This window comes from Oncorhynchus gorbuscha, linkage group LG02 (assembly GCF_021184085.1).
Source record: "Oncorhynchus gorbuscha isolate QuinsamMale2020 ecotype Even-year linkage group LG02, OgorEven_v1.0, whole genome shotgun sequence".
In the NCBI taxonomy this organism is placed as follows: domain Eukaryota; kingdom Metazoa; phylum Chordata; class Actinopteri; order Salmoniformes; family Salmonidae; genus Oncorhynchus; species Oncorhynchus gorbuscha.
This window is the reverse complement of record NC_060174.1, coordinates 9,926,357-9,953,856: the sequence shown is the minus strand read 5'-3', so window position 1 is coordinate 9,953,856 and position 27,500 is coordinate 9,926,357. Positions and strand designations below refer to the sequence as shown.

Sequence of the window (27,500 nt, the reverse complement as noted above, 5' to 3'; positions counted from 1 at the left end):
TAGAGGCCTATGGGATATTCATTGAAGAGGGCAGGGAGGAGGATGGTACATGTGATCAGCATAACATACCAATACCAATTGACATACCTTTGTATGCCTCCTCGTCTGTATACCTGCAGACACTGACACAAAAGTGAGCAGTTCTGTAATCTGAACACAAAACAGCTAGCCTTCAACATATTCTTATAGCCAACATATTTGAACCTCTTTGTTGATCGATATCCATTGAATTGTGTCCATTTTCTGTTCTAGAAAGATTTGCGCCAACTTGAAGACCCCCACCTCCTATGGGGTTCTTGAAATAACCTTTTGGGGGTCTTTCAGGATCTTAGAAGAACCCTTGTTGAACCCCTCATTTTTTTTAGTGTAGGACGACACGTGTCAGACGTAATTGATCAATTACGGTTAAGAGCTTCCCTCACCCGGTTATCTAGGTCTTAATTAAAAGGAAAAAGACAAAAACCAGCAGACACGCCCTCCATGGAATGAATTAGACAACCCTGCCTTAGGACCACCTGTATATGTCACTCACAGGGTCAGGACATGGAAATACACTGGTGGTCTGACCGACAATAATGACAATGGTGAATGAATGAAATGTTAAGAGACTGCCTCTCTCTTCGATGAACACGGGAACAAACTATGATCAAATTGACAATACCAGAGAGAGGAATGAAATGCCTGCCATTTTGAAATCTGTTTAACAGTATGTTGCGATTGCTTGTGCGATTACTTCGCTAGCCATTGCCCACACTAAGCTTAAAGTTTGATATTTGAAAAATGTCCACTTGATTTCATCAGGAGCTGACTGGTGACATAACAAGAATGTAACTCTTGCATGGCCTGAGGTAGCACTGATTCACCAAACATTGTTATATTACAGGAATGGCAACCTGATAAACCACGGCTGTCAGCCAATCAGCATTCAGGGCTCGAACCACCGAGTTTATAATGATGAATAAGCAATAAACAGAGCAGTTTGTTATTCTGTGTCCCGCATATCTATAATGGCCCAGCAGGGCTTCTCTCAGTGCTTCTCTCAGGGCTTCTCTCAGTGCTTCTCTCAGGGCTTCTCTCAGTGCTTCTCTCAGTGATTCTCTCAGGGCTTCTCTCAGTGCTTCTCTCAGTGCTTCTCTCAGGGCTTCTCTCAGTGCTTCTCTCAGTGCTTCTCTCAGTGCTTCTCTCAGTGCTTCTCTCAGGGCTTCTCTCAGTGCTTCTCTTAGTGCTTCTCTCAGTGCTTCTCTCAGTGCTTCTCTTAGTGCTTCTCTCAGTGCTTCTCTTAGTGCTTCTCTCAGTGCTTCTCTCAGTGCTTCTCTTAGTGCTTCTCTCAGTGCTTCTCTCAGTGCTTCTCTTAGTGCTTCTCTCAGTGCTTCTCTTAGTGCTTCTCTCAGTGCTTCTCTCAGTGCTTCTCTTAGTGCTTCTCTTAGTGCTTCTCTCAGGGCTTCTCTCAGTGCTTCTCTCAGGGCTTCTCTCAGTGCTTCTCTTAGTGCTTCTCTCAGTGCTTCTCTCAGTGCTTCTCTTAGTGCTTCTCTCAGTGCTTCTCTTAGTGCTTCTCTCAGTGCTTCTCTCAGTGCTTCTCTTAGTGCTTCTCTTAGTGCTTCTCTCAGGGCTTCTCTCAGTGCTTCTCTCAGTGCTTCTCTTAGTGCTTCTCTCAGGGCTTCTCTCAGTGCTTCTCTCAGTGCTTCTCTCAGTGCTTCTCTCAGTGCTTCTCTCAGTGCTTCTCTCAGTGCTTCTCTCAGTGCTTCTCTCAGTGCTTCTCTCAGTGCTTCTCTCAGTGCTTCTCTCAGGGCTTCTCTCAGTGCTTCTCTTAGTGCTTCTCTCAGTGCTTCTCTCAGTGCTTCTCTTAGTGCTTCTCTTAGTGCTTCTCTCAGTGCTTCTCTCAGTGCTTCTCTTAGTGCTTCTCTTAGTGCTTCTCTCAGGGCTTCTCTCAGTGCTTCTCTCAGTGCTTCTCTTAGTGCTTCTCTCAGTGCTTCTCTTAGTGCTTCTCTCAGTGCTTCTCTCAGTGCTTCTCTTAGTGCTTCTCTCAGGGCTTCTCTCAGGGCTTCTCTCAGTGCTTCTCTCAGTGCTTCTCTTAGTGCTTCTCTCAGGGCTTCTCTCAGTGCTTCTCTCAGTGCTTCTCTCAGTGCATCTCTGAGCCATCGGTTGTCATTTTCCGGATGAGGTCTGTCCCTTTAATAATTCCCATTAATGTCAGCAATCTTTTTATATTTTTGCCAAAAGAGAGGTGCCTTTTTTAATTGAATAAGTGGAGATCATCTAATTAAGTGACGGGGGCTCCGAAATGATTCACTTTTCTCATTAAGGGCCAATATTCTGCTTGCAAATATACTGTAGGAAGATACGCTTTGAGGTTTAGAGGGTGAAATAGAGTAAGGCATCCAATATAAAACCATCGATCATAAAACCATGGCTGGAGGTGCCTCCGTGCAACACTTAGCTATTACAGTTCCAGCATCTTTGAACTCAAATGGGTCTCCCCAGCAAACAAAATGTAAACGTATATGACACTTTTCATAACCGTAACCATAATTGGATAATGTCCAAGTTGTCTAAAAAGGGGTAAAAGTTTTTGTTTTCAATTTGGCTGTAATGGCTAATAAACAGCCACATCATTAATTCCCAGAAAATATAGTTGCGGGAACATCTGTCATTGTTAGAGCCACACATTGAGCACATACAGACGGATCATGAAGCCGTGGGCATCACCTTTCATATCAAGCGTATGGCAGGCTGTGTGCAACCTCATGGCTAGTAATACATATTTTAGTGCCATCATTAAGATTCTCACATCCTATTAGCTCTCTGAGATGCATTGGAATAGAAATCTTCAAGATGTCACACAGGGAGGGGACATTGAGAGGAAACTTCTTCAAAGGGACACTTTCTGGATCCACAGGCTCAACACATTATCTACTCTTGGCCTTAACGAGGAGTTTGACTTAAAAACGTTTTTAAAGTTCCAAAATGTCCAAACTATTCTCTTGTTTTTACCCAAATTGAAAATTGTCTATCATATATACACTGCTCAAAAGGGAACACTAAAATAACACATCCTAGATCTGAATGAATGAAATATTCTTATTACGTACTTTTTTCTTTACATAGTTGAATGTGCTGACAACAAAATCACACAAAAATTATCAATGGAAATCAAATGTATCAACCCATGGAGGTCTGATTTGGAGAAACACTCAAAATTTAAAGTGGAAAACCACATTACGGGCTGATCCAAATTTGATGTAATGTCCTTAAAACAAGTCAAAATGAGGCTCAGTAGTGTGTGTGGCCTCCACGTGCCTGTATGACCTCCCTACAACGCCTGGGCATGCTCTTGATGAGGTGGCGGATGGTCTTCTGAGGGATCTCCTCCCAGACCTGGACTAAAGAATCCGCCAACTCCTGGACAGTCTGGTGGATAGAGCGAAACATGATCTCCCAGATGTGCTCAATTGGATTCAGGTCTGGGGAACGGACGGGCCAGTCGATAGCATCAATGCCTTCCTCTTGCAGGAACTGCTGACACACTCCAGCCACGAGGTCTAACATTGTCTTGCATTAGGAGGAACCCAGGGCCAGCATATGGTCTCACAAGGGGTCTGAGGATCTCATCTTGGTACCTAATGGCAGTCAGGCTACCTCTGGCGAGTACATGGACGGCTGTGCGGCCCCCCAAAGAAATGCCACCCCACACCATGACTGACCCACCGCCAAACCGGTCATGCTGGAGGATGTTGCAGGCAGCAGAACGTTCTCCACAGCGTCTCCAGACTCTGTCACATGTGCTCAGTGTGAACCTGCTTTCATCTGTGAAGAGCACAGGGCGCCAGTGGCGAATTTGCCAATCTTGGTGTTCTCTGGCAAATGCCAAACGTCCTGCACGGTGTTGGGCTGTAAGCACAACCCCCACCTGTGGACGTCGGGCCCTCATACCACCCTCATGGAGCCTGTTTCTGATCGTTTGAGCAGACACATGCACATTTGTGGCCTGCTGGAGGTCATTTTGCAGGGCTTTGGCATTGCTCCTCCTGCTCCTCCTTGCACAAAGACAGTGGTAGCGGTCCTGCTGCTGAGTTGTTGCCCTCCTACGGCCTCCTCCACGTCTCCTGATGTACTGGCCTGTCTCCTGGTAGCGCCTCCATGCTCTGGACACTACGCTGACAGACACAGCAAACCTTCTTGCCACAGCTCGCATTGATGTGTCATCCTGGATGAGCTGCACTACCTGAGCCACTTTTGTGGGTTGTAGACTCCGTCTCATACTACCACTAGAGTGAAAGCACCGCCAGCATTCAAAAGTGACCAAAACATCAGCCAGGAAGCATAGGAACTGAGAAGTGGTCTGTGGTCACCACCTGCAGTACCACTCCTTTATTGGGGGTGTCTTGCTAATTGCTTATAATTTCCACCTGTTGTCTATTCCATTTGCACAACAGCATGTGAAATTTATTGTCAATAGGTGTTGCTTCCTAAGTGGACCGTTTGATTTCACAGAAGTGTGATTGATTGATTTGAGTTACATTGTGTTGTTTAAAACTTCTTGACGCTACCCATCCCGTTATCTTTTTGTCAGCAACTGCTGAATAGCATAGCGCCACAGTCAAATAATATTCCTAAAATTATTCATATTCATGAAATCACAAGTGCAATTTTGCAAAACACAGCTTAGCCTTTTGTTAATCCACCTGTCGTCTCAGACTTTGAAATTATGCTTTACAGCAAAAGCAATCGAAGCGTTTGTGTAAGTTTATCGATAGCATAACAAAACATTATGTACACTAAGCATTAAGTAGCTAGGTCACGAAAATCAGAAAAGCAATCAAATTAATCGTTTACCTTTGATGATATTCAGATGTTTTCACTCACGAGACTCCCAGTTACACAACAAATGTTCCTTTTGTTCCATAAAGATTATTTTTATACCCAAAATATCTCAGCTTGTTTGTCGCGTTATGTTCGGAAGTCCACAGGAAAGAGCGGTCACCACAACGCAGACAAAAATTCCAAATAATATCCATAATGTCCACAGAAACATGTCAAACGTTTTTTATAATCAATCCTCAGGTTGTTTTTAAAATATATATTTGATAATATATCAACCGGGTGTGTAGGTTTTTCAATAACACCGGAGAAACAATGGCCGCTTTACTCTGTAGCGCAAAACTCACTCTGAGAGCCCCCACCTATCCACTTACGCAATGTGATCTTTCACGCTCATTTTCCAAAATAAAAGCCTGAAACTATGTCTAAAGACTGTTGACACCTTAGGGAAACCATAGAAAAGGACTGTTGGAAAAGCATTCCTCATGAAGCTGGTTGAGAGAATGCCAAGAGTGTGCAGAGCTTTCATCAAGGCAAAGGTGGCTATTTTGAAGAATCTGAAATATAAAATAGATTTTGATTTGTTTAACACTTCTTTGTTTACTACATGATTCCATGTGTTATTTCATAGTTTTGATGTCTTCACTACTATTCTACAATGTAGAAAATAGAACAAATAAAGAAAAACACTTGAATGAGTACGTGTGTTCAAACTTTTGACTGTAAATATTGATCACATTCTTCATGTATGATTATATATTTGTATATATTGAATGTTGATATTGTGAACCTATGTTATATGTTTTTACTTCCTGCTTCAGGAAGTGATGTCACTGAGCACTGCCCCTATGTATAGGGCCTTCCAACCCCAGCTGGGATATGGATGCTTAATGAAGACCTAAGAACAAAACGTTGTTATAATATAAATCACCTGGCATGAGCAGCAGTGTGTGGCATTGTCCTTTTTATTGTTCATGAGTTCACCTATAACTCCAGCACCTGCTAAACACACCTGGATGTGCATCTGTTATTCAGCTTTTGTATCATTAAGTTTCTGCCTGAAAAAATCAGATCAGGGATGGCAAATGTCATGTTTCCTCTTCGACAGCATTGTACAAGCAGACAATAATGATGGTGGGGCTATTTTTTATATCAAAACAAGTCCATATTTTGAATCATTTTTGTCACTAGAGCAACTACTTCAGGGGTAATTATAATGGATGGGATGTAACCTATGCCACAGCAGTGTTGGCAAACCTACAGCGACAGTCCAGGATGCCTCACAGGCTAGGTGATTAACTTCAGCATGTGTTTGGGAACTGAGATAAACAACTGCTAATGGCTGAGCAATTACAGTTGGAGACACACACAGTAAGTCTCTTCCTCAGCTAGTCACAGCTAGTTTGGATAGTACACTGGGAAAGGTTAGTCTCCTCAGCTAGTCTGGATAGAACACTGGGAGAGATTAGTCTCTTCAGCTAGTCTGGATAGAACACTGGGAAAGATTAGTCTCCTCAGCTAGTCAGGATAGGACACTGGGAGAGGTTAGACTCCTCAGCTAGTCTGGATAGAACACTGGGAGAGGTTAGACTCCTCAGCTAGTCTGGATAGAACACTGGGAAAGGTTAGTCTCCTCAGCTAGTCTGGATAGAACACTGGGAGAGATTAGTCTCTTCAGCTAGTCTGGATAGAACACTGGGAAAGATTAGTCTCCTCAGCTAGTCAGGATAGGACACTGGGAGAGGTTAGACTCCTCAGCTAGTCTGGATAGAACACTGGGAGAGGTTAGACTCCTCAGCTAGTCTGGATAGAACACTGGGAGAGGTCAGACTCCTCAGCTAGTCTGGATAGAACACTGGGAGAGGTTAGACTCCTCAGCTAGTCTGGATAGAACACTGGGAGAGGTTAGTCTCCTCAGCTAGTCTGGATAGAACACTGGGAGAGGTTAGTCTCCTCAGCTAGTCTGGATAGAACACTGGGAGAGGTTAGACTCCTCGGCTAGTCTGGATAGAACACTGGGAGAGGTTAGACTCCTCAGCTAGTCTGGATAGAACACTGGGAGAGGTTAGACTCCTCAGCTAGTCTGGATAGAACACTGGGAGAGGTTAGACTCCTCAGCTAGTCTGGATAGAACACTGGGAGAGGTTAGACTCCTCAGCTAGTCTGGATAGAACACTGGGAGAGGTTAGACTCCTCAGCTAGACTGGATAGAACACTGGGAGAGGTTAGACTCCTCAGCTAGTCTGGATAGAACACTGGGAGAGGTTAGACTCCTCAGCTAGACTGGATAGAACACTGGGAGAGGTTAGTCTCCTCAGCTAGTCTGGATAGAACACTGGGAGAGGTTAGTCTCCTCAGCTAGTCTGGATAGAACACTGGGAGAGGTTAGACTCCTCAGCTAGTCTGGATAGAACACTGGGAGAGGTTAGACTCCTCAGCTAGTCTGGATAGAACACTGGGAGAGGTTAGACTCCTCAGCTAGACTGGATAGAACACTGGGAGAGGTTAGACTCCTCAGCTAGTCTGGATAGAACACTGGGAGAGGTTAGACTCCTCAGCTAGTCTGGATAGAACACTGGGAGAGGTTAGACTCCTCAGCTAGTCTGGATAGAACACTGGGAGAGGTTAGACTCCTCAGCTAGTCTGGATAGAACACTGGGAGAGGTTAGTCTCCTCAGCTAGTCTGGATAGAACACTGGGAGAGGTTAGTCTCCTCAGCTAGTCTGGATAGAACACTGGGAGAGGTTAGACTCCTCAGCTAGTCTGGATAGAACACTGGGAGAGGTTAGACTCCTCAGCTAGTCTGGATAGAACACTGGGAGAGGTTAGACTCCTCAGCTAGACTGGATAGAACACTGGGAGAGGTTAGACTCCTCAGCTAGTCTGGATAGAACACTGGGAGAGGTTAGACTCCTCAGCTAGTCTGGATAGAACACTGGGAGAGGTTAGACTCCTCAGCTAGTCTGGATAGAACACTGGGAGAGGTTAGACTCCTCAGCTAGTCTGGATAGAACACTGGGAGAGGTTAGACTCCTCAGCTAGTCTGGATAGAACACTGGGAGAGGTTAGACTCCTCAGCTAGTCTGGATAGAACACTGGGAGAGGTTAGACTCCTCAGCTAGTCTGGATAGAACACTGGGAGAGGTTAGACTCCTCAGCTAGTCTGGATAGAACACTGGGAGAGGTTAGACTCCTCAGCTAGACTGGATAGAACACTGGGAGAGGTTAGACTCCTCAGCTAGTCTGGATAGAACACTGGGAGAGGTTAGTCTCCTCAGCTAGTCTGGATAGAACACTGGGAGAGGTTAGTCTCCTCAGCTAGTCTGGATAGAACACTGGGAGAGGTTAGACTCCTCAGCTAGTCTGGATAGAACACTGGGAGAGGTTAGACTCCTCAGCTAGTCTGGATAGAACACTGGGAGAGGTTAGACTCCTCAGCTAGTCTGGATAGAACACTGGGAGAGGTTAGACTCCTCAGCTAGTCTGGATAGAACACTGGGAGAGGTTAGACTCCTCAGCTAGTCTGGATAGAACACTGGGAGAGGTTAGACTCCTCAGCTAGTCTGGATAGAACACTGGGAGAGGTTAGACTCCTCAGCTAGTCTGGATAGAACACTGGGAGAGGTTAGACTCCTCAGCTAGTCTGGATAGAACACTGGGAGAGGTTAGACTCCTCAGCTAGTCTGGATAGAACACTGGGAGAGGTTAGACTCCTCAGCTAGTCTGGATAGAACACTGGGAGAGGTTAGACTCCTCAGCTAGTCTGGATAGAACACTGGGAGAGGTTAGACTCCTCAGCTAGACTGGATAGAACACTGGGAGAGGTTAGACTCCTCAGCTAGTCTGGATAGAACACTGGGAGAGGTTAGACTCCTCAGCTAGTCTGGATAGAACACTGGGAGAGGTTAGACTCCTCAGCTAGTCTGGATAGAACACTGGGAGAGGTTAGACTCCTCAGCTAGTCTGGATAGAACACTGGGAGAGGTTAGACTCCTCAGCTAGTCTGGATAGAACACTGGGAGAGGTTAGACTCCTCAGCTAGTCTGGATAGAACACTGGGAGAGGTTAGACTCCTCAGCTAGTCTGGATAGAACACTGGGAGAGGTTAGACTCCTCAGCTAGTCTGGATAGAACACTGGGAGAGGTTAGACTCCTCAGCTAGTCTGGATAGAACACTGGGAGAGGTTAGACTCCTCAGCTAGTCTGGATAGAACACTGGGAGAGGTTAGACTCCTCAGCTAGTCTGGATAGAACACTGGGAGAGGTTAGACTCCTCAGCTAGTCTGGATAGAACACTGGGAGAGGTTAGACTCCTCAGCTAGTCTGGATAGAACACTGGGAGAGGTTAGACTCCTCAGCTAGTCTGGATAGAACACTGGGAGAGGTTAGACTCCTCAGCTAGACTGGATAGAACACTGGGAGAGGTTAGACTCCTCAGCTAGTCTGGATAGAACACTGGGAGAGGTTAGTCTCCTCAGCTAGTCTGGATAGAACACTGGGAGAGGTTAGTCTCCTCAGCTAGTCTGGATAGAACACTGGGAGAGGTTAGACTCCTCAGCTAGTCTGGATAGAACACTGGGAGAGGTTAGACTCCTCAGCTAGTCTGGATAGAACACTGGGAGAGGTTAGACTCCTCAGCTAGTCTGGATAGAACACTGGGAGAGGTTAGACTCCTCAGCTAGTCTGGATAGAACACTGGGAGAGGTTAGACTCCTCAGCTAGTCTGGATAGAACACTGGGAGAGGTTAGACTCCTCAGCTAGTCTGGATAGAACACTGGGAGAGGTTAGACTCCTCAGCTAGTCTGGATAGAACACTGGGAGAGGTTAGACTCCTCAGCTAGTCTGGATAGAACACTGGGAGAGGTTAGACTCCTCAGCTAGTCTGGATAGAACACTGGGAGAGGTTAGACTCCTCAGCTAGTCTGGATAGAACACTGGGAGAGGTTAGACTCCTCAGCTAGTCTGGATAGAACACTGGGAGAGGTTAGACTCCTCAGCTAGACTGGATAGAACACTGGGAGAGGTTAGACTCCTCAGCTAGTCTGGATAGAACACTGGGAGAGGTTAGACTCCTCAGCTAGTCTGGATAGAACACTGGGAGAGGTTAGACTCCTCAGCTAGTCTGGATAGAACACTGGGAGAGGTTAGACTCCTCAGCTAGTCTGGATAGAACACTGGGAGAGGTTAGACTCCTCAGCTAGTCTGGATAGAACACTGGGAGAGGTTAGACTCCTCAGCTAGTCTGGATAGAACACTGGGAGAGGTTAGACTCCTCAGCTAGTCTGGATAGAACACTGGGAGAGGTTAGACTCCTCAGCTAGTCTGGATAGAACACTGGGAGAGGTTAGACTCCTCAGCTAGTCTGGATAGAACACTGGGAGAGGTTAGACTCCTCAGCTAGTCTGGATAGAACACTGGGAGAGGTTAGACTCCTCAGCTAGTCTGGATAGAACACTGGGAGAGGTTAGACTCCTCAGCTAGTCTGGATAGAACACTGGGAGAGGTTAGACTCCTCAGCTAGTCTGGATAGAACACTGGGAGAGGCAGATGAAGGATTCACAGAGCTAGCATTCAACTGAGCCTAACATGCTGACTAGACAGAGCATATGAGTTTGCCATCGCACGCATATTGATTTTGTCCAGATGCGAATCAGAAGACTCAAGTTGAAATATCAAAACAAACTCTGAACCAACTATATTAATTTGGGGACAAGCCAAAATGCATTAAACATTCATGGACATTTAGCTAGCTAGCTTGCTGTTGCTAGATAATTTGTCCTGGGATATAAACATTAGGTTGTTATTTTACTGGGGAAAAAATGTCATTTTTTTCTGGATCTTTGTAGAATTTTGACAAACATTCTGAGTCACACAAAATTGTGAGTTCTCTACTGACAATTAATACACAGATGAAAGGGGAAACAGAGTTAATTTCTAGTAATCTCTCCTCCTTCAGTCTTCTTCTTCTGTGGACTTTATATAGCAGTTGGCAACCAACTTTAAGGTGCATTACCACCACCAACTGGACTGGAGTGTGGACCTCAGTTCATCTTCCAATAACCCACATGGGTACTCTATATGCTCCTAATAACCAATGAGGAGATGGGAGACGCGGGACTTGCAGCGCATCAAGTGTAAAAAATACAATCAAGTTCTATTTTAGCACCTGGCTATGCAGACGCTTGTTGACGCGCACCAGACGTTTGGATGGAATTATTGAATGACATGTATGTGGTCAACGTGGGCAATGTGGTCAGCACTTAAAGGGTAAAACAGTACACTCATGAACTAGTGGGGGATTGGTAGGTCACGTCAGGTCGTGTCATCACTTTGTTTGAATTACATGATGCACTGTTTGAAATGGCCAATGAAGTGACACATCACTACTTGTTATCATAATGTCTCGGTCACGTTGACATTTCCTGGAAAAGGGCCAAAAGGGCATATTTTGTGTGTGATTTTAAGCAGTGTCGTCTGTTTGCACTTGCAGCTGGTGAGTGAGCAACAAGAGAGCCGCCCCCTGCTAAGCCCCTCCATCGACGACTTTCTCTGTGAGACCAAGTGCCATGGCGCTGCACGCCTAGTGACTTCGAACACAGCAGGTACCTCCACTGACCTCCCTCTCCTCTCTGTCTACCCAGCCCCGACGGCTGTAGTAGCCCGTTCATGCATTGGCCATTGGCGTTTCATAACATAATGACCTATTTCAGACATAATAATAATAATAACAATAAAGCCATGTTGATATGACCCCCTTTCAAACAGACTCTTATTTACAACTTTCTTGCATGTATACCCCCTTTTATACATATCAGTTTGAACCAGAAATTTGTGAGGGGGTTTGTTTAACCATGGGGGGGAGGGCTGTTTGCAATTCAAATAAGAGAGCTGTTAAACCCCCTCACTAACTTCATGTATCAGCTGTCAGAGCAGCATACCGATCGCTGCAGCTGTACACAGCCCATCTGTAAATAGCCTATCCAACAAACTACCTACCTCATCCCCATATTTAGTTTTTTTTTCTGCTCTTTTACTCACCAGTATCTCTACTGCACATCCTCATCTGTACATCTATCACTCCAGTGTTAATGCTAAATTGTAATTACTTCGCCACTATGACTTATTTATTGCCTTACCGCCTTACTTATAATAATATATAATATAATAATATAATAATATATGCCATTTAGCAGATGCTTTTATCCAAAGCGACTTACAGTCATGTGTGCATACATTCTATGTATGGGTGGTCCCGGGGATTGAACCCACTACCCTGGCGTTACAAGCGCCATGCTCTACCAACTGAGCTACAGAAGGACCACTTCATTTGCACACACTATGTATAGATTTTTCTATTGTGTTATTGACTGTATGTTTGTTGATCCCACATGTAACTCTGTGTTGTTGTTTTAGTCGCACTGCTTTGCTTTATCTTGGCCAGGTCGCAGTTGTAAATGAGAACTTGTTCTCAACTGGCCTACCTGGTTAACTAAAGGTGTTCTCAACTGGCCTACCTGGTTAACTGAAGGTGTTCTCAACTGGCCTACCTGGTTAAATAAAGGTGTTCTCAACTAGCCTACCTGGTTAAATAAAGGTGTTCTCAACTGGCCTACCTGGTTAAATACAGGTGTTCTCAACTGGCCTACCTGGTTAAATAAAGGTGAAATAAATAAAATGAACAATGGAACTGTTCATGAATTTACCTGGAAAAACAGAGCTCCATTTTCACAGACCCCATATCTGTTTTTTGGTAACAGGGTCTGTATGTGAAAGGGAGTAACACTATATAAGTTGACTGAAGTTAATGTCAGGGGAATTGTATTATTGTATCAGGGTGGTCATCTATATTTACTCTACTCAATACATAATACAAAGTTCATATTTACTCTACTCAATGCATAATACAAAGTTCTGACAACATACCGCAGCAATGTTGCACGATAGCCGTATGGACACAGTCACAGAATGAAGCTCATGTAGCAGATTACCAATTCAGTTTTTACCACGTTATTAATAAGACCTTAAACAACAACGACAATAGTAAAAATAAAAAAAATAGTAAAAAAAAAAAGATTAAATGGAGGTCATCTCTAGAAAGGGGTAGTTTATAGATGAACATTGTCCTGCCTACTGTCAGAGCCTACTGTTTATAAAGGGGTAGTTTATAGATGAACCTTGTCCTGCCTACTGTCAGAGCCTACTGTTTATAAAGGGGTAGTTTATAGATGAACCTTGTCCTGCCTACTGTCAGAGCCTACTGTTTATAAAGGGGTAGTTTATAGATGAACCTTGTCCTGCCTACTGTCAGAGCCTACTGTTTATAAAGGGGTAGTTTATAGATTAACCTTGTCCTGCCTACTGTCAGAGCCTACTGTTTATAAAGGGGTAGTTTATAGATGAACCTTGTCCTGCCTACTGTCAGAGCCTACTGTTTATAAAGGGGTAGTTTATAGATTAACCTTGTCCTGCCTACTGTCAGAGCCTACTGTTTATAAAGGGGTAGTTTATAGATTAACCTTGTCCTGCCTACTGTCAGAGCCTACTGTTTATAAAGGGGTAGTTTATAGATGAACCTTGTCCTGCCTACTGTCAGAGCCTACTGTTTATAAAGGGGTAGTTTATAGATTAACCTTGTCCTGCCTACCGTCAGAGCCTACTGTTTATAAAGGGGTAGTTTATAGATGAACCTTGTCCTGCCTACTGTCAGAGCCTACTGTTTATAAAGGAGTAGTTTATAGATGAACCTTGTCCTGCCTACTGTCAGAGCCTACTGTTGGATCCAATAGGGTGAGAGGCCACCACATGCTGCTTGTTTTCAGTCTCAGTGTCTAGCCTGAAATTATTAAGTGTACAGACATGACCAGTTCATTCTGCTATTAGTGTGTCGAGGAAAGTACTGTAACTAAAAGCAAGGTATTTTTTTGTCTGTCAGTTGTGCTAATGTCAGGAGTTACGACGGTCTGATTCCCTGCTGTGTCGTCACACAGAGTAGATTGGGATGATTTAAAATGAGTCATTTAGACCATCGGCTCCCAACCAAAGGTCAGTGGCTCCGTAGAGAGTGAAACATAGGAAACAACAGTGACTCGCTTGTCAGTAATATCCACAGGTTGAGCGGTCACGATACAAATGTCTAACACAAACTCTCAACTCTTGACAATACCAATGGACAATTTTATTTCCAATAGGCTCTCGCGAAAGATCCACTGAGACGTCATTGTTCTCTTGAGTGTCCCCAAACGTTAATGATGTAAATATTGTCATGTTTTTCACTTATAATTTTAACTTGTGTTTTATTGTCTATTTATCAATGCAATATCCATGTACTGTATTTCTGTCACGCCTTGGTCTTAGTATTTAGTGTCTTCTTTATTATTTGTTCAGGCCAGGGTGTGACATGGGGTTATTGTATTGTCATATTGGGGTTATTGTAGGCATTGGGATTGTGGTTGATTAGGGGTGTGTCTAGTATAGGCTTGGCTGCCTGAGGCGGTTCTCCATCAGAGTCAGGTGATTCTTGTTGTCTCTGATGGGGAACCGTATTTAGGTAGCCTGGGTTTCACTTTGTATTTCGTGGGTGATTGTTCCTGTCTCTGTGTAGTGTTCACCAGATAGGCTGTAATTAGTTTTCACGTTCCGTTTGTTGTTTTGCATTTGTAGAAGTTATTTCATGTATCGCGATTGTTTCATTAAAGACATGAGTAAACACCACGCTGCATTTCGGTCCGACTCTCTTTCTACAAACGAAGAACGCCATTACAATTTCAGTGTCAATGACTGCCATGTGGATAGTATTACACATTTTAAAAAACGATTTACACAAACATGACTTTACCTGACCACATTAAACTGCAATAAAGAATGTTGTACCTGTAGCTGTGAGATATTATATGTTCAGATAGAATGTACACGTATCTTCACTAAAAGTGAACTGACCACAAAATCCAACAGACCATGTCAACAACTGAAATAGAAACTTTAACATGTCCATGACAATGTTGACTCAATCATCATCAATGACTCAATATCGAAGCTCAGAACACTATGATAGAAACGGTATACTATCCTTTGTATACATACACACAATACACGTCAAATATGCTTTCCAGCTGGCAAGACTATTTGGAGAAAACCTCATCATCTCAAGTAGCCTCAAGGTCATCTCAAGTAGACTCAAGGTCAACCATCTTGGTTTCTTTCAGGACATGGCTTTTCTCCTGACACAGATAACACTTCAGGCGACGTCTCTATCTCCCACAAGCGCTTCCTCTGATTAATAATTGCATTCCTAATTTGAGGAGCACAGAGATGTCAAGGAGCAGCACACACTAATTACCTTCAGATAACATTCAGAGGAGCATCCCGTTTGTTTATCATAAAACAGCAGTGTGTTATTTACAAAAGGACCTACGCGGACATTATCAAGCCTTCTTCACACACTGCAATTGTTATTTACAGAGATATGTGTGCACACAGCAGAGGCTGATCATGTCTGTAATTTATCCTTTATTTAACTAGGCAAGTCAGTTTAAAAACAAATTCTTATTTACAATGACAGCCTACCCCAACAACACTGGGTCAATTGTGCAAGGTCCCAATCATAGCCAGATATGATATAGCCTGGATTTAAACCAGGGACTGTAGTGTAGCCTCTTGCTCTGAGATGCATTGCCTTAGACCGCTGCACCACTCAGGAGCCCAGTTGTATGGTGAGGGAAATCACAGCAATATAATGCTAGCTCTTACAGGTAAGCTAGTTGAGAACAAGTTCTCATTTACAACTGCGACCTGGCCAAGATAAAGCAAAGCAGTGCAACACAAACAACAACACAGAGTTACATGGAATACACAAACATACAGTCAATAACACAATAGAAAAACATATCTATATACAGTGTGTGCAAATGGCATGAGGAGGTAGGCAATAAATAGGCCATAGTAGCGAAGTAATTATAATTTAGCAAATTAACACTGGAGTGATAAATGAGCAGATGATGATGTGCAAGTAGAAATACTGGTGAGCAAAAGAGCAGAAACGTAAATAAAAACATGTATGACTGTATTAAAGATAGCGTTTTATACTCCCTCACACTTTTACGCTAACAAACTAGGTTTAACAAATGCAAAAAAAAGCCACAGTTTAATACAACAGAATTGTGCATTACAAAAGGAACTACATGGACATTATTACGTGTTCTTCAGCTATTACCTGACAATAAACTAGCCTTTATTTGTTTTAATCTGTTAACTCTATCTATGCAGCTAGCCTAGTGGTTAGAGCGTTGGGCTACTAACTGAAAGGTTGCTATATCAAATCCCTGAGCTGACAAGGTAGAAATCTGTTGTTCTGCCCCTGAACAAGGCAGTTATAACCCACGGTTCCCCAGCAGGCAGTCATTGTAAATAAGAATTTGTTCTGAACTGACTTTCCTAGTTACATTAAGGTACTTTTTTTTTAAATAGCCGTCTATCGGATGGGACATTAAACGGGTGTCCTGACCCTCTGTGTTCTTTTTTTATATTTTTTATTTCACCTTTATTTAACCATGTAGGCTAGTTGAGAACACCTTTATTTAACCATGTAGGCTAGTTGAGAACACCTTTATTTAACCATGTAGGCTAGTTGAGAACACCTTTATTTAACCATGTAGGCTAGTTGAGAACACCTTTATTTAACCATGTAGGCTAGTTGAGAACACCTTTATTTAACCATGTAGGCTAGTTGAGAACACCTTTATTTAACCATGTAGGCTAGTTGAGAACACCTTTATTTAACCATGTAGGCTAGTTGAGAACACCTTTATTTAACCAGGTAGGCTAGTTGAGAACACCTTTATTTAACCATGTAGGCTAGTTGAGAACACCTTTATTTAACCATGTAGGCTAGTTGAGAACACCTTTATTTAACCAGGTAGGCTAGTTGAGAACACCTTTATTTAACCATGTAGGCTAGTTGAGAACACCTTTATTTAACCATGTAGGCTAGTTGAGAACACCTTTATTTAACCAGGTAGGCTAGTTGAGAACACCTTTATTTAACCAGGTAGGCTAGTTGAGAACACCTTTATTTAACCATGTAGGCTAGTTGAGAACACCTTTATTTAACCAGGTAGGCTAGTTGAGAACACCTTTATTTAACCAGGTAGGCTAGTTGAGAACACATTTATTTAACCATGTAGGCTAGTTGAGAACACCTTTATTTAACCAGGTAGGCTAGTTGAGAACACCTTTATTTAACCATGTAGGCTAGTTGAGAACACCTTTATTTAACCATGTAGGCTAGTTGAGAACACCTTTATTTAACCATGTAGGCTAGTTGAGAACACCTTTATTTAACCAGGTAGGCTAGTTGAGAACACCTTTATTTAACCATGTAGGCTAGTTGAGAACACCTTTATTTAACCAGGTAGGCTAGTTGAGAACACCTTTATTTAACCAGGTAGGCTAGTTGAGAACACCTTTATTTAACCATGTAGGCTAGTTGAGAACACCTTTATTTAACCGGGTAGGCTAGTTGAGAACACCTTTATTTAATCAGGTAGGCTAGTTGAGATCACCTTTATTTAACCATGTAGGCTAGTTGAGAACACCTTTATTTAACCAGGTAGGCTAGTTGAGAACACCTTTATTTAACCAGGTAGGCTAGTTGAGAACACCTTTATTTAACCATGTAGGCTAGTTGAGAACACCTTTATTTAACCATGTAGGCTAGTTGAGAACACCTTTATTTAACCATGTAGGCTAGTTGAGAACACCTTTATTTAACCATATAGGCAGGTTGAGAACACCTTTATTTAACCATGTAGGCTAGTTGAGAACACCTTTATTTAACCATATAGGCTAGGTGAGAACACCTTTATTTAACCAGGTAGGCTAGTTGAGAACACCTTTATTTAACCAGGTAGGCTAGTTGAGAACACCTTTATTTAACCAGGTAGGCTAGTTGAGAACACCTTTATTTAACCAGGTAGGCTAGTTGAGAACACCTTTATTTAACCAGGTAGGCTAGTTGAGAACACCTTTATTTAACCAGGTAGGCTAGTTGAGAACACCTTTATTTAACCATGTAGGCTAGTTGAGAACACCTTTATTTAACCATGTAGGCTAGTTGAGAACACCTTTATTTAACCATGTAGGCTAGTTGAGAACACCTTTATTTAACCATATAGGCTAGTTGAGAACACCTTTATTTAACCATGTAGGCTAGTTGAGAACACCTTTATTTAACCATATAGGCTAGTTGAGAACACCTTTATTTAACCAGGTAGGCTAGTTGAGAACACCTTTATTTAACCAGGTAGGCTAGTTGAGAACACCTTTATTTAACCAGGTAGGCTAGTTGAGAACACCTTTATTTAACCAGGTAGGCTAGTTGAGAACACCTTTATTTAACCAGGTAGGCTAGTTGAGAACACCTTTATTTAACCAGGTAGGCTAGTTGAGAACAACTTTATTTAACCAGGTAGGCTAGTTGAGAACACCTTTATTTAACCAGGTAGGCTAGTTGAGAACACCTTTATTTAACCAGGTAGGCTAGTTGAGAAGAAGTTATCATTTGCAACTGCGACCTGGCCAAGATCAAGCATAGCAGTGTGAACAGACAACACAGAGTTACACATGGAGTAAACAATTAACAAGTCAATAACACAATAGAAAAAAATGGAGTCTATAAACATTGTGTGCAAAAGGCATGAGGAGGTAGGCGAATAATTACAATTTTGCAGATTAACACTGGAGTGATAAATGATCAGATGGTCATGTACAGGTAGAGATATTGGTGTGCAAAAGAGCAGAAAAGTAATTTTAAAAAACAGTATGGGGATGAGGTAGGTAAAAATGGGTGGGCTATTTACCGATAGACTATGTACAGCTGCAGCGATCGGTTAGCTGCTCAGATAGCAGATGTTTGAAGTTGGTGAGGGAGATAAAAGTCATCAACTTCAGCGATTTTTGCAATTCGTTCCAGTCACAGGCAGCAGAGAACTGGAATGAAAGGCGGCCAAATTAGGTGTTGGCTTTAGGGATAATCAGTGAGATACACCTGCTGGAGCGCGTGCTATGGGTGGGTGTTGCCATCGTGACCAGTGAACTGAGATAAGGCGGAGCTTTACCTAGCATGGACTTGTAGATGACCTGGAGCCAGTGGGTCTGGCGACGAATATGTAGCGAGGGCCAGCCGACGAGAGCATACAGGTTGCAGTGGTGGGTGGTATAAGGTGCTTTAGTGACAAAACGGATGGTACTGTGATAAACTGCATCCAGTTTGCTGAGTAGAGTATTGGAAGCAATTTTGTAGATGACATCGCTGAAGTCGAGGCTCGGTAGGATAGTCAGTTTTACTAGGGTAAGTTTGGCGGCGTGAGTGAAGGAGGCTTTGTTGCGGAATAGAAAGCCCACTCTAGATTTGATTTTCGATTGGAGATGTTTGATATGAGTCTGGAAGGAGAGTTTACAGTCTAGCCAGACACCTAGGTACTTATAGATGTCCACATATTCAAGGTCGGAACCATCCAGGGTGGTGATGCTAGTCAGGCGTGCGGGTGCAGGCAGCGAACGGTTGAAAAGCATGCATTTGGTTTTACTAGCGTTTAAGAGCAGTTGGAGGCCACGGAAGGAGTGTTGTATGGCATTGAAGCTCGTTTGGAGGTTAGATAGCACAGTGTTCAAGGACGGGCCGGAAGTATATAGAATGGTGTCATCTGCGTAGAGGTGGATCAGGGAATCGCCCGCAGCAAGAGCAACATCATTGATATATACAGAGAAAAGAGTCGGCCCGAGAATTGAACCCTGTGGCACCCCCATAGAGACTGCCAGAGGAACAGACAGCATGTCCTCCGATTTGACACACTGAACTCTGTCTGCAAAGTCGTTGGTGAACCAGGCAAGGCAGTCATCAGAAAAACCGAGGCTACTGAGTCTGCCGATAAGAATATGGTGATTGACAGAGTCGAAAGCCTTGGCAAGGTCGAAGAAGACGGCTGCACAGTACTGTCTTTTATCGATGGCGGTTATGATATCGTTTAGTATCTTGAGCATGGCTGAGGTGCACCCGTGACCGGCTCGGAAACCAGATTGCACAGCGGAGAAGGTACGTTGGGATTCGAGATGGTCAGTGACCTGTTTGTTGACTTGGCTTTCGAAGACCTTAGATAGGCAGGGCAGGATGGATATAGGTCTGTAGCAGTTTGGGTCCAGGGTGTCTCCCCCTTTGAAGAGGGGGATGACTGCGGCAGCTTTCCAATCCTTGGGGATCTCAGACGATATGAAAGAGCGGTTGAACAGGCTGGTAATAGGGGTTGCGACAATGGCGTCGGATAGTTTCAGAAATAGAGGGTCCAGATTGTCAAGCCCAGCTGATTTGCACGGGTCCAGGTTTTGCAGCTCTTTCAGAACATCTGCTATCTGGATTTGGGTAAAGGAGAACCTGGGGAGGCTTGGGCGAGTAGCTGCAGGGGGGGTGGAGCTGTTGGCCGAGGTTGGAGCAGCCAGGCGGAAGGCATGGCCAGCCGTTGAGAAATGCTTGTTGAAGTTTTCGATAATCATGGATTTATCGGTGGTGACCGTGTTACCTAGCCTCAGTGCAGTGGGCAGTTGGGAGGAGGTGCTCTTGTTCTCCATGGCCTTCACAGTGTCCCAGAACTTTTTGGAGTTGGAGCTACAGGATGCAAATTAAAGATCCTATTCCCAATCTGGCCTTCATACCATCATGGCCACCTAATCATCCTCAGTTTGGCCCATTATCCCCCCCTCTCCCCTGTAACTATTGCTGTAAATGAGAATGTGTTCTCAGTCAACTTACCTGGTAAAACAAGGGTTAAATAACTCAACATGGTAATATACTCACAATGTAAATGAATTTACTCCAATAAATTGAGTTTTCATCTGAGATGCCCCTTGACTTGGTAGTTAATTAAACTATTACAATTTTAGTAGATGCTCTTATCCAGAGCAATTAGGGTTAAGTGCCTTGCACAAGACCACAGACTGCTTTTTCACCTAGTTGGTTCGGGGATTCAAACCAGTGCCCTTTCGGTTACTGTCCCAACGCTGTTAACCGTTAGACTACCTGCCGCTGCTACCTTTAAGGCGGGAAGAGCGTTTTCATTCTCATACTACAGGATGTGAGGGGTTAAATGAACACGAACAAAAAAGCCTTTACCATTTTAAAAAAGGGTCCCTGTCCTTGTTCTTACCGGTCTGATGGTCTGGGATTAAATTGCTTAATTTACCAAACAGAAAAGCTCCGCCAGGGCTGCCTTAGCTGTCCCCAGTCTGGCCATCAAAGTATACTTAGATCTTCAGTGAGGTAGAGAAACTCCTGGCAGTACCTACCCAGGGGCAACCGATGGAAATAATACCCTTGACAAGGTATTCACTCAACAATGTGCAGAGAAATGTGAAGTAAAACTGTTACTGATTGTTTTCCAGAGTTGCAAATAAAAAAATGTGTGTAAATCAACAATGACGTGAAAAGTTATGTCTCGTAATGAATCCCTCCTTGAGTCACTAATTTCAGAGTCACAAGTCTGTTGAGGAATGTTAATTAGGTTTGTCTTGACAGCTTTAAGGAATATGAGTCTCTGTAAAGCAAAGATTTGAACTGATCTACCAAGAAGCTAAACTATACTGAACAAAGATATAAAAGCAACAATTTCAACGATTTTACTGAGTTACAATTGAAATTAATTACTTAAGCCCTAATCTATGGATTTCACATGACTGGGCAGGTGCTCAGCCATGGTTTGGCCTGGGAGGGCATAAGCCCACCCACTTGGGAGCCAGGCCCTCCCACTGGGGTGCATGGCTCAGCCAATCAGAATGAGTTTTTCCCCACAAAAAGGCTTTATTACATATAGAAATACTCCTCAGTTTCATCAGATGTCCGGTTGGCTGGTCTCAGACGATCCCGCAGGTGAAGAAGCCGGAGGTCCTGGGCTGACGTGGTTACATGTGGTCTGCGGTTTTGAGGCAGGTTGGACGTACTGCCAAATTCTCTAAACAACATTGGAGGTGGCTTATGTTAGAGAAATGAACATTAAATTCTCTGGCAACAGCTCTGGTGGACATTCCTGCAGTCAGCATGCTAATTGCACACACCCGCAGAACTTGATACATCTGTGGCAGATGTGTTTTGTGAAAACAATCCACATTTTAGAGTGTGCTCTTATTGTCCCCACACAACGTGCACATGTGTAATGATCATAATTTAACCAGCTTCTTGATATGCCACACATGTCAGGTTGATGGATTAGGATAAATGCTCACTAAGAGGGATGTAAACAAATTTGTGAACAATATTTGAGAGAAATAAGCTTTTTGTGTGTACAGAACATTTCTGGGATCTTTTATTTCAGCTCATGAAACATGGGACCAACACTTTACATGTTGCGTTTATATTTTTGTTCACTATAGTATGATTTCTCCCTCCAGTTCTGTCCTCCACATTGGACCTATTGGACCTCAGCGAGCCCGGAGAGAGAAGGAACAGCAAGCAGGACAAGAAGAGCCCTCTGTTGTCACGTGGGGACGGGCCTAAGAACATGCCTCACCGGAAGAAGACAACGGACGAGACCGAGCTGATCCAGGTGGATGTAGAGCAGACTGTCCCCTGTCCCCACACTCCTGAAAGAGTGTCACTTGACTCAGGTACACTGGGGTTGGTAGTAATTTAGGCGGGTTACGTTAGTGTTCTTGGGCACAGGGACTATGGTGGTCTGCTTGAAACATGTTGTTATTACAGACTGGGAGAGGTTGAAAATGTCAGTGAAGACACTTGCCAGTTGGTCAGCACAACCTCACAGTAGACGTCCTGGTAATCCGTCTGGCCCTGCGGCCTTGTGAATGTTGACCTGTTTAAAGGTCTTACTCACGGCGTCTGCGGAGAGAGTTTTACCAGTAGCAGTAGTCTTGGTCCTGATTGTTTAGCTCAGAGCGTCTGCTCTTTTCTACCCAGATGGTTTACCAGTAGCAGTAGTCTTGGTCCTGATTGGGTAGCTCAGAGTGTCTGCTCTTTCTACCTAGATGGTTTACCAGTAGCAGTAGTCTTGGTCCTGATTGGATAGCTCAGAGTGTCTGCTCTTTCTACCTAGATGGTTTACCACTGAAACTATTGTCAATTTATAGTGATTCCTCATGTCATGTATATGAGAGATTGACTATAAACTCTCGATTGCGCTTGTCAGGATAATGTTTTGGTTTGCCCGACTATAATGATCTAAACTGGCTGTTGGACCACAACTATGTCCCTCATCATGTTTAGTGGCCATTGTCACTTTCAAGTATGACTAAACAAACAGCTGTGTAGAGGAACACTTAGGTGCGTGTTTAAAGGATGATCTCTTACAGCCAATAGTTATGCAGACTGACTGCCTAATATCTAGAGCATAACTCATTGCCATTTTCATAACATTAAAACCAGGAAAGGTATTAACCTCACGTCCCCAGTCTCCTAAACGCTGAAACAACCTTATGAAGTCCAAAGGAGTTGACCTTGTTCATGTTCACGATCATCCGAAGGAGGATCAGGCAGTAAGGTAATGAACAGATCATCTTAAAATAGATTAAGAGGTAACAGACGATTAGTTTCCCATTAGCAAGTTGAGGAGGTTAAAGCCTTTTACTCTTCAACTGAGTTCTAATAATGCGTAGCAAGTCAGACAATGCTTAGTTTGATTAATTAATGACATCGAGTTTCATAATAACCCTGGGTGTCATTTACAAGAAAAACGCATGACCCTGTCATGGATCTGTCCAGTTGGCAATTTTATTTTATTTAGGTTGTACCCTGCTGTTAACTGATTTCTCTGTGATTGCTCTTTTCAGTCAACATTGCCTCTCCTTTGGAGAAATGGGAGGAGCTCAATGTCCACACTGAACGAAACAGCAGCAGAAAGTGGAAATTGGAGAGACGGGGTTCATCGAAAAACTCCTCCAGTGAACTTCTGTGGTAAGTAAGTTGCTGTGTCTTTGCACTATACTCTACACCAGTGGTTCCCAACTCCGGTCCTCCAGTAACCCCAAAAATCAATATTTTTGTTATGGCCCCGGACAAGAACAGCTGATTCTACTTGTCAACTAATCATCAAGCCCTTGACAAGTTGAATCAGGTGTGTTTGTCCGGGGCTTCAACAAAAATGTGTGCTGTTGTGGGTACTGGAGGACCGGAGTTGGGAAACTCTGCTCTACTCACCACTTCAATATCGCTCTTCACTTTAATTCACTTGAATAGTGAAGTAGTTCAAAGTACGAGATAATATTTTTACCTAAGTGGGGCCACAATCATAGCTATTCTAATGACGGTAGTCTTCTCAGGCCCTGCCTCTTTTGTGCATGCTGAAAAGGTCAACTAAAGGACATCCCCTCCCTATTCACTAGATGTCTGCCTTACTGTATCTACTGCAGGTGGTATTGGAAATTGTCATTATCACAGAAAAGGTAACCAAAAAACACTCATTCAATTAAATCTAGTGTAGTGCAGCCCATTGCTTAAGAGCAATCGGTCGCTATAAAGACAAAACCCTGAACATCCAGTACATTGGAAATAAAGAGCCTTTCAGAAGGTCTGCACACTGTTGAAGCATCATCAAGAAAGCTGAAGAAAGTCAAGTGCTCTGACTTAATCGGGTTTGGGGAGTAATTAATGCATGTATTATTGATTCAACTGTCCTTTCTGTCCTTTCTCTTTAGGTCCATAGACTGCAAAACGCAATCAGAGCCACCCTCCAAGAGCTCTTTGGAAGTAAATACCATAGCAGAGGCCGAGCCAGCTCTAGCATTTCAAGTAAGTGCCTTGGCTATTGAGTCCTGAGTAGTCATTGCTGAGTCAGGCCATTATTGTCTCTTCCGTCTGCACTTGAAATCAACAGTCCTTTGAAGTTGAAAGCTTTTTACCTAAAAAGTGTATTGTTTTGATTAGAAGTGTGGTAGGCTTCTTTGTGACATGTTGAGAGGTTTGATGGAAGTTGATTGGTACTAGGGTGGTAAAACAACCTGCAATTTGGGTCATTTTGGAAATGAATACGTCAAGTTTGTAATTTATACTTGAATAACTTTTAAGAAATGAATGAATATTTAAAAAATTGATTAATGTGCTTGCTGAAGGCAAAACACAACACAACTATACTTCTTACATACTACTACTTATTATACTTCCTGCTCTAGCTATTAAACGATTCAGGCTATTAACATGAAAACAACTTTAAAATGTGCAGACTGCCCCAGCTTAGATTGCTTGAGAAAATATTTGACAGTATTTATACTTTTTGTACTACAACAATATTTAAATGAGCTCCCAATGCATTTCAATGATAATAAAAGGGCCATTGATTTACATGGGGGAAATTTCAGCCTGGTCTCATACACTAGTTGTAACATAGTAAAAGTAAATCCAATACACTTATATTGGTGTGATATGCTATGTTTGGTATGGTTACATAAGACAGAAGTTTACTTTATTACATGAACATATAGCAACCCAAAGGTTTCGGGTTCGAATCTCACCACGGACAACTTTAGCATGTTAGCCACTTTGCAACTATTTACTCCTTTTTTTAACTACTTTGCAACATCTTAGCATGTTAGCTAACCCTTCCCCTAACCATTTAACCTTATTTTAACCTTAACCCTAATCCCTAGCCTAGCTAACGTCATATGTATTGCAAATTCTTAACATATTGTATGAATTTCAATTAGTAATATATCGTACAAATTGTAATTCGACAACATACAGTATCATACGAAATAGATAATGGACATCCATAAATTAATACATACCATACGAAACATAACATATTATACTAAATGGAGGAGGTAGATTTACATTTACTATGTTATGTCTAACCCTGAGTCCAGGTTGAACATTTTGGCACGTTTCTCCCTCTTAAACTGTTTAAAACTATCAACACCAAACCAAAGTTGAGATGTTCAAATTGCTTGCATTCAGATTAGATTGCATTCTGAATTTTTATACCATTTATACTTTTTGAACTATAATCATTTTAAATGTTCATAAAAGCTCCATAGGCTTGATTGGCAGGTATTTGGATTCGCTGCAGATTTACATGGTTTAAACTATCAACGTCAAACCAACGTTGAGATGTTCCTTGCATTCTGATTTTTTTTTATGCCAGTTATGCTTTTTTTTTTAAATATAACCATTTAAAATATGCATAAAATGTCCAAGCTAGAGACACAAAACCAACTTTTTCATAAAATAACTCACCAACAGTAACTAGAGACACCAAACCTACTTTTACATGTTTCATACTATCCTGTCTTATCCTATCCAATCAACCGATCAACCAATCATTCAATCTTTCCATTTACCTACTTTTTCAACAATAACCAGTCACCACCATTACTACTGCAGTCACTACCACTACTATAACCTATTTCACAACCATACATACTTTAACACAAAGTAGCAAGCACACAGGAAATGTACCTTCAGGAAATGTTCAGGAAATGTACCTTCAGGAAATGTACCTTTCTATTTTGTTCTAAATATTTTTACTACCATTCAAAAGTTTGGGGTCACTTAGAAATGTCATTGTTTTCCATGAAAACACACATGAAATGAGTTGCAAAATTAATAGGAAATATAGTCAAGATGTTGATAAGGTTATAAATAATGATTTTTAATTTAAATAATAATTGTGTCCTTCAAACTTTGCTTTCGTCAAAGAATCCTCCATTTGCAGCAATTACAGCCTTGCAGACCTTTGGCATTCTAGTTGTCAATTTGCTGAGGTAATCTGAAGAGATTTCACCCCATGCTTCCTGAAGCACCTCCCACAAATTGGATTGGCTTGATGGGCACTTCTTACGTACCATACGGTCAAGCTGCATAGTTTGGAGCTGTGCTTTGGGTCATTGTCCTGTTGTAGGAGGAAATTGGCTCCAATTAAGTGCTGTCCACAGGGTATGGCATGGCGTTGTAAAATGGAGTGATAGCCTTCCTTCTTCAAGATCCCTTTTACCCTGTACAAATATCTCACTTTACCACCACCAAAGCACCCCCAGACCATCACCCCAGACCATCACCCCCAGACCATCACCCCCAGACCATCACCCCCAGACCATCACCCCCAGACCATCACCCCCAGACCATCACATTGCCTCTACCATTCTTGACAGACGGCGTCAAGCACTCCTCCAGCATCTTTTCATTTTTTTTCTTTGTGATCTGAACACCTCAAACTTAGATTTGTCTGTCCATAACACTTTTTTTCCAATCTTCCTCTGTCCAGTGTCTGTGTTATTTTGCCCATCTTTAATTTTTATTGGCCAGTCTGAGATATGGCTTTTTCTTTGCAACTCTGCCTAGGCCAGCATCCCAGAATGGCCTCTTCACTGTTGACATTAAGACTGATGTTTGCGGGTGCTATTTAATAAAGCCAGTTGAGGACTTGTGAGGTGTGTATTTCTCAAACTAGACACTCTACTGTACTTGTCCTCTTGCTCAGTTGTGCACCGAGGCATCCCACCCCTCTTTCTATTCTGGTTAGAGCCAGTTTGCGCTGTTCTGTGAAGGGAGAAGTACACAGCGTTGTACAGGATCTTCAGTTTCTTATGAAATTTCTGGCATGGAATAGCCTTCATTTCTCAGAACAAGAATAGACTGACGAGTTTCAGAAGAAAGTGCTTTGTTTTTGGCCATTTTGAGCCTGTAATCGAACCCACA

General features: G+C 42.8%; 1 protein-coding gene across 4 annotated transcripts in view; it reads left to right on the top strand.

The window, feature by feature from the left end:
* The window catches only part of LOC123996878 (PEX5-related protein-like), a 197,753-nt gene that overhangs the window by 104,158 nt on the left and 66,095 nt on the right, over positions 1-27,500 (top strand). For all 4 annotated transcript variants that reach the window (XR_006832050.1, XM_046300702.1, XM_046300694.1 and 1 more), the window contains 4 exons: positions 11,310-11,421; positions 22,250-22,465; positions 23,642-23,765; positions 24,506-24,599. Coding sequence is in view for 3 of the 4 variants with exons in the window: in XM_046300702.1 (XP_046156658.1) it covers positions 11,310-11,421; positions 22,250-22,465; positions 23,642-23,765; positions 24,506-24,599 (546 nt within the window). In the remaining variant the exon portion in view is untranslated. The remainder of the gene's footprint in view (positions 1-11,309; positions 11,422-22,249; positions 22,466-23,641; positions 23,766-24,505; positions 24,600-27,500) is intronic.